The following is a 7,141-nucleotide window of genomic DNA, read 5'->3' as shown; positions in this document are numbered from 1 at the left end:
CAGTAAGCAATCATTTTGGTACATACACACAGTAACATTCGTCAGTAACAAAACTATTAACCTTTTGTGCATAGTTGTAACATGAACAGAGTCAGAGCAACAGGAATACATTCTGATATGCAAAAGAATAGAATCTAGACAGGTTTACTATAGTGGATCCTTCATTACTTATATAAGAACCAGACATTATGCTGGGTAAAACATACTCACTACAGAAATTACATATGATTTTAGAGATATATTTATTAAATTCACATACCAAGATTCTCAAGAATAATATTCAAAAGGCAATCGTTTTGAATCATGATGCTAGTGAGAAAAGAATACAAATCATTCAGCAGTTACTAAAGTACATTAAGTGGATATGTTTATAAAGGAAGTCCACAACAGCCTGATGTTGAGAACGTCCTAATATCTCCAGGGACTGGACTTGGTGCTGCTGCTGTGTGTTTTTTTCCGTCGTTCCTTCCAACCATCTTTCATTCCCACCCAACTGCTCCACGACTTCCAGTTCAAGTTCAACATTGTTCTGTCACTTTTTGAGTCTTCACACCCGAGGTTGCCTTCAGGTAATTGAGACAACAGTGTGTAGTAGTGTGCTACTGAGGTATCCTGTACAAAGATATCCACTTACAAATGTGTTCCGAGGTGAAAGGACCTCTGGAAAGGAGACATGACGTGTTCCCTCGTAGCAGAGCTGTCTCACACGTAGATCCCCTCTGGATTCAGGCCGGAAGTGAGAGGGCTGTGGAGGATCCGGAGGTGACTGGACATATGGTGCGACGACACCGGACGCTTCAGGGAGCCAGTAAGGGGAACTAAATCTGAGAAATAAGAAATCATATGAAAGAGAGAAAATTCAAAATTTAACTTATTTAAGTCTATTTCAAAGGTTTGGTGCAGAAAGTATATAGTCAGATTAAAAAACAACAACAACAAAGCCCTGTGGATGCTACGCGATAGCTCTGCTGTGGTGCCACCAGGGGGCAGTGCCGAGCCATGCAGAGAATCATCAGATGCAGTGAATTTAATGGCTAGGTACAAAAGGCTCTGGCTGATTTCACACACATGAATTGGAAGGTTACTGGAAGGACATGAATACTCAATTCATTATGTTTCACAATTGAAATCCATCACTGCTAACTTTAATAACGAGACCCACTGCTCTAAATGATGCAATGATGAAGTATATGTCATGCAATCAGAAAAATAAAATAAAAATGGGCTCTTTGTTGAGGTGACATATTCAAGTTAAGATTGTGTTTGAAACAAAATCAAATCAAGTGGGTGTAAACTGTAAAAAAAAACTGTAAAAAAAATGTACATGAGATTTTAAGGCATTGGGCATGTGGAATACAACATTATTCATAGGGATGGTGGGAGGTTGTAGTCTTATTTTTTAAGTTTGTACATTTTAGTGTCTGTAGATAAACTTTGTTTTGCAAGTTGGATGTGCAGCTCTTTTTGTTTCAAGCCTAATATTCCAGGCTGATGGTTGTGTCCCCGGTAACAACACATAATGCACTGCTCTAGCCTGACCTCTAACTTGCTCCTGGAAGTCAATCTTAATTACTATTACTCACTAATTATGTTATTGGTACTATATTACTGTGAAGTTTTCAATAACCAGCTGGCCGACAGCTGATGTGGATCATCTCTATTTTAATGTGAGTGCTCTCCCATTATTCAGTGCTCTTAGTTTATGTAGGTTGACAGAGCTTTGGTCCAAAGAGCCCATCACGGACACTGCTGAGCATGTGACAGAGTGACAGCGGGACAGAAGGATTGAGGGTTAGACAGAGAAAGTAGGGTGAATGAATGATGCCAGGTCTGCCTGTATCCAGGCAGCTGTTGGCATGGAGACTATAATTGCCACTGGAGTAGGTAAAAGCTAAAACTGTTCTCTCCGCTACCCCCTCCCGATTTTCTCTTTCACAATCTCTCCCACATTCACACACTCACACTTGGACACTAAAGCTTAGTCATTTTCTCTCAGCAGGCTGTCAAGACACGGGGTAGAACAATAATAAGTGCACTTTAACAAAAAATAAGTCATGTCTTGCCTGTCTGAAAGGCAACCAAAAGGCAGCATTTATCCTCAGACAGCATGCACTTTACCATTCAAATAAGTTGTAATACTCGTCTTGGTTCAGACTAGTTCAGATCAGTTAAGCCTCGGTTATACACCCTAACAGACGCGTACACAGGCTACTGCGGACGTCACTGGCTGAACAGCTCCGCGTGGTGACAGTACAGTACCGGTATGCGGATGTCCGCACAGACCTACACCCTCTGATGACACATTTTACGTCCCGCGGCCCCGAGTGGACCCTCGCATAAACATGGACAAACAAAGTATGAATTTGACCATAGGCTTATCTGACCCCAATGTCACCGACTACACACTACAAGGTCAGTTTCCTACTCCATTTAAGTCAACAGCAAGAGATGCCTAGGAATACATTACACGATATGTACTGTACTATATTTAAAGCATGTCCTGTGGCATGAGTTAAATCTTTAACTCCAATATTCCTCAAGAGAACAAAAATACAACCATTCAAGGTTTATAAGAAAGAGACATTACCTATAACATGACTGCTGTGAGTACTTTCATCCTCACTGGGTTCGGCAGGCAGCACTGTGACCTTGGTGCCGGTCTGCTTAATGAACTGCTGCAGGTTAACCTGCCTCAGCTCCTTGGTCAGCTGTTCCAGCTCATGCTGCATATCCTTCAGAGAAACAGCATGAGAAGAGGGAAACGCGTGAGCGTTACCAATTGCTTCCAACTGACATCTACTGGTACAGATTAGACGTATGAGCGTGCGTTATAGTATATGGATGTCCAGACGCTAGCAATATTACTTTAAATCTCCAAGTCCTTTATAATAATAATATTAATAATAATATAACTTTATTTATATAGCACCTTTAAAAACTCAGCTTACAAAGTGCTTTGAGAGACAAAGCAAGGCAATAAAGCAACAAAAAGATCAACAGTGAGGCCCAACAAAGCAAGACAAGCTAAAGTAAAATGTAAACCCTGATAAAACAGTATAATAGATGAAACAATAAAACGTTACCATAAGAACAAACTTTGTCAACCTCAGTTAAATTGACATCAAAGTGACATTGCTCGAGAGAATTTATAATATTTCAGACAGCTCTCTCTGTAGCCATAGATGGCTTTATATAACTTTTATCACAGTACTCCCCAAGACCGGTAAACAGACTTTGAAGTGTAAAAAATACTGGCAGGGATTCAGCATCACTGCGAGGGACGATTCAGGTGGACAGAGGATTAAATGCATTGTTACTGATGGATGGTCTCCATCACACTGCAGCACTATTTAGTTTATTTGAAAAACAAGTACCTGAATGAGTGCATATGTCTTACCTGCAGTTTCTTGGTGCCTTGTCCAAGTGACCTGTCCACTGCTCTGCAGCTGCTCTCCAGCTGGACAGCCTGCCTCTCCTGGGCTTTCAGTTCGGTCTTGGCCCTGAGCACCTGGGACCGAGCCTCTGCCTCACTGACCCACTGGGTCTCCTGCCGCTGCTTCTGCAGCCGCTCCTCTTCCAGGCCGGCCTCCACACTCTGATGGGGCAGAGTGACACAGATATGGAAAAAGAGGCAAGACACTAACTATAATGTATAAACATCACTAGAAGGACTGTTGAAATAGAACCAAATTCTTATTCTTTGATTCGTAGCTATAATTTGATCATTCCCCACAAGTTGCTACTAAAATACAGGATGTTTTGTTCAATATCTCCCACACATAGCACACCTGTACCATTGACAGCTTTTCTTCAATCTCCATTTCACAGCCCTGCATGCGTCCTCTTAGCTCCTGCAGTCTTTCCTCCAGCTGTCTCTCACTCTCTAGCTCAATCTGCAGCTCAGTGGCCCAAAACTCCTCCTCCTCCATCTCCACGTCATTCTTCCTCAGATGCTTCTCCAACCTCAGGATCTCCTCTATCAGCCCTCCTCCTCCACCTGGGTCACCAATAAACCCTCCACCTCGCTCCCCTCGCCCTTCAGCCCAGGCCTGGAGCTCAGCCTCATAGGCCTCCAGCTTCTTCTCCAGCACATTGAGAGTCTCTCTCTGTAGACCGACCAGTCGGACCAGGTCTTCCATGCGACAGGCCCACAGGCCAGGCGATGCAGTCCCGATGGCAGGTCTTGCATGGTGGTGATTCCCACCATTGCCCAGGAGGAGTCTTCGCTTCGCTTCGGCCTCGCCGATTCGGCCTCCGCTCAATATCTCCCGAAGGCCTCTCGGTGCACCGCTGAACGTCAGAGACTTACGACGCGGTTCACGGCGGCGGAGGGAGCGATCATTGGGATGTCGAAGCTTTGCAAGGGGAGGCAGGCTCTGCCGGTGCAGCCCACGTTCAGGCCCTCTGAGAGGGGGCCCTTCTGAGGGAGGTCGTTCAGTCAAGGAGGGGCCTGTTCGATGCAGGATCAGCTGGACATCCCCAGCATACTGGCCCCAGGTGTTCAGAGAAGCCACAGGGCTCTCATGAGGGGCTAGGTGACGCTCCGTGTCACGCCATTTTTCTACCAGAGTGTATCTCCCAGTGCGACCTGTAAAAAACAAATTGTAACAAATTCTTATACTGGTAGATGGTTATGCCAAATTGCAAGGATTAAGACTTTTGTCTAAAGCTTCTGAAAGCTAATTTGACGACTAAAGTGGTAAAGGATTGCAAAACGAACTTACTGAAATGCAACCATGATGTACTGGCATCTTACCTAGCTGTTAAGATAGCATTTTAGCAAAGATTCCTTACACATTGAAGAGACACAGAGCAACATTGTCATCCTGTTGGAGCCATGTATCTGGCACACCTAACATTTGAAACATTCAAATTTCGTCCAGCTTGTCTGAGTGTGGTTTCTGACAACAGCTCACAGTGACGTTATAAGTCAGATGAGAGCCTTAAGTCTCAACCATGCTGTAATGCGAGCTGGAAAACAGAACAATCAGCTAAAGGAGGATAAAAGCTGCAGTGTTGGGTGTTTCTCAGTGGCTTCAGCCCTACGAGCAGCCTTTACACATTACATAAGATTCAATGTTTATCATGAATAAACTGCCTAAAGCTGTTTGGAGGAAACCTAGACCCAACACGTAGCGTGTATACAGAAACAGCAAAGTTCTAAATCAATATTGATGTCGGATCACTTAAAATGGTTTATACATCGTTAATATAAAAAATGCAGTGGAGGGGGCTTAGAAGTGCTGCTTTCTCAGTTTGGCAGGAGACCGGGGGATGAGTCAGACTTTCCCTCCTCCTACCCTGCTCTTTGTGGGAAGTGATGTCAATACAGTCTGCTGAAGTGCCTCCGTTCCTGGAGGAGCCATATGGGAAAGAGGGGGGGTGCTTCATTCCAAGAAAGTCTACCAATAAAGCCTCTGACTATGACCCACCAGCAGGAAGTCTACGTGTAGGCCAGATACTCAAATACTACTACTTCATAAGTTTACCAGAATACCATGAAAGTCAATTTCATGTTAACTAACTAACTAATGACGCATTACAGGGGTGAGAGACATTTTTAGATCCGCACTTAGTGATCTTGTACGACCATAGCGAACATGGAAGTATACAGTCAGATCAAACTGCTGGTAAGGCAACACACAGAGGGTAGTGTTAGCACACAGGAGCTATGCTCTGGTTTAAAGTATGCCAAACAGCCTGGATTGTCTTTTCTAACAAAATCCAACTCCAATTCCAACCAACTCCGAGAGTGCAATTTGGAGAAGCAGTTCAAAAGAACTAGAAATCACTAAGGGACAAAAAAGGCTTTGGATCAGGAATTCAGCAAGGCAGATGTGGAAGTTGTCATTTAATGTTCCTGGCAAAACCAACACCAGAACGTCATCCAATGTCAGCAGTGTGACTTAATAAACCAGAAGTATACAATCCTTGGGTGTACACAACGCTAATTGCCAAAAATAAATACTGCTTATTGTTGCTAGCTAGCTACCAATGTTTTAAAACACTGCAGTTCTAAACATCTTGATGCTAATGAATTCATATATGTGAGCACAAAATATGACGATGGCTAAGACTAACCCAAAGATCTATTAGGTGCTTGTGTGTAGCAGTCAATCTAGTAACTGATGCATTGCATTGGATCTCCTGGGTATGAGTTTAATGGACCGAGCCCCATTCATAATAACAGAATCCAGTTTCACTTGTCAAATATACAACTCAGCAGAAAGTTTTAACAGGTCTGTTTGTATCTCAGGTGTGCTTATGTGTGGTTTTACAGTAGAAACGTATCCACCTATGGCCTGTGCCAGAGCAATCACCACTTCTTGGCAGGTGGTTGTCTCAGTGACCCCACAGACGACCCTCTGGACTCCATCCACCCAGACCTTGAGCTCCATGTTGGGTCAGAAGCGATGGGGCCGGTTGTGGTGTGTTTGCCCCGACATTATTGAAGGCTCCAGTGGTGCAGGGCAGCTGAAGCCCCTCTGGCTACTTTAGTGGGGAGGAAACACAGGGGAAAACAGGAAGCGGTTAGTCAGGATGTGCTCAAGGCCACAGTTACAGTCTTCAGTCACCAAAAAGGATAAAGTCTTGACAGACACACAGAAATGCAGACAGTTCCACTTGCGGTTTTGCTTCTACACAAGTAGTCAAATAAGCAGAAAACATAAGGTATAGACAGGCTATTTTAGCAGCGGCCTATGGTAAAAGGATAGTCTAGTTAAGAATGGACCGGTACAGCCAGGCATGCCAGGACCAGCTGGCCATAACGCGGTTGTTTTGTTCTTCTCTATGAATAGGTACATGTCTGTTGGGGGTGCAGGAAGAGTCTGCCAGCACATTCCCAAACCCAGTTCCTGCTTTTGTACAACGAATTACATGGAAACAGCAAAGACAGAGCAGGAAGATTGACTCAGTGACACAGAGAGGACAGGAACAGAGAGTGAAACAGAGAAGGGATGAAAATACAATCAAAAAGAAAAAGGGAGAGCCAGATGAAGCAGAACTCCCCAAGAGGGAGTAGAGCAGGGTTTTGTATTTGATGTCACAGGTGTGTTCAGTGTCCTGTGACATATGTAATATAGTTATGTCCTTAGTTCCTGACTGAGTTATTAGAAGAGCAGCCAATACTATGCTACAA

General features: G+C 43.9%; 1 protein-coding gene across 1 annotated transcript; it reads right to left on the bottom strand.

Moving 5' to 3' along the window:
* Positions 1-212: 212 nt before the first annotated feature.
* Positions 213-6,433, bottom strand: rassf8a (Ras association domain family member 8a). Its single transcript, XM_076089848.1, has 7 exons — positions 6,296-6,433; positions 4,205-4,588; positions 4,022-4,132; positions 3,789-3,985; positions 3,398-3,595; positions 2,600-2,732; positions 213-824 (listed from the first exon to the last, which is right to left on the bottom strand). The coding sequence occupies exons 1-7, from the start codon at positions 6,396-6,398 to the stop codon at positions 703-705; spliced, it is 1,248 nt and encodes a 415-aa protein (XP_075945963.1). The 5' UTR covers positions 6,399-6,433; the 3' UTR covers positions 213-702.
* Between the last annotated feature and the right edge of the window lie 708 nt (positions 6,434-7,141).

The sequence above is a fragment of the Anarhichas minor genome, unplaced genomic scaffold, assembly GCF_050575085.1.
Source record: "Anarhichas minor isolate MPS153535 unplaced genomic scaffold, ASM5057508v1 ptg000011l, whole genome shotgun sequence".
Taxonomy (NCBI): domain Eukaryota; kingdom Metazoa; phylum Chordata; class Actinopteri; order Perciformes; family Anarhichadidae; genus Anarhichas; species Anarhichas minor.
Note: the sequence above shows the minus strand (reverse complement) of the source record. Positions and strands in the feature narration are given on the sequence as shown.

Coding starts and splice junctions, on each gene's coding strand:
- rassf8a (XM_076089848.1), bottom strand. CDS start 6,398: ATGGAGCTCAAGGTCTGGGTGGATGGAGTCCAGAGGGTCGTCTGTGGG. Junction 3,986..4,021: donor TGAAGGGCGAGGGGAGCGAG/GTGGAGGGTTTA, acceptor GTGGAGGAGGAG/GGCTGATAGAGGAGATCCTG. Junction 2,733..3,397: donor AAGGCACCAAGAAACTGCAG/GTAAGACATATG, acceptor GTTTCTCTGAAG/GATATGCAGCATGAGCTGGA.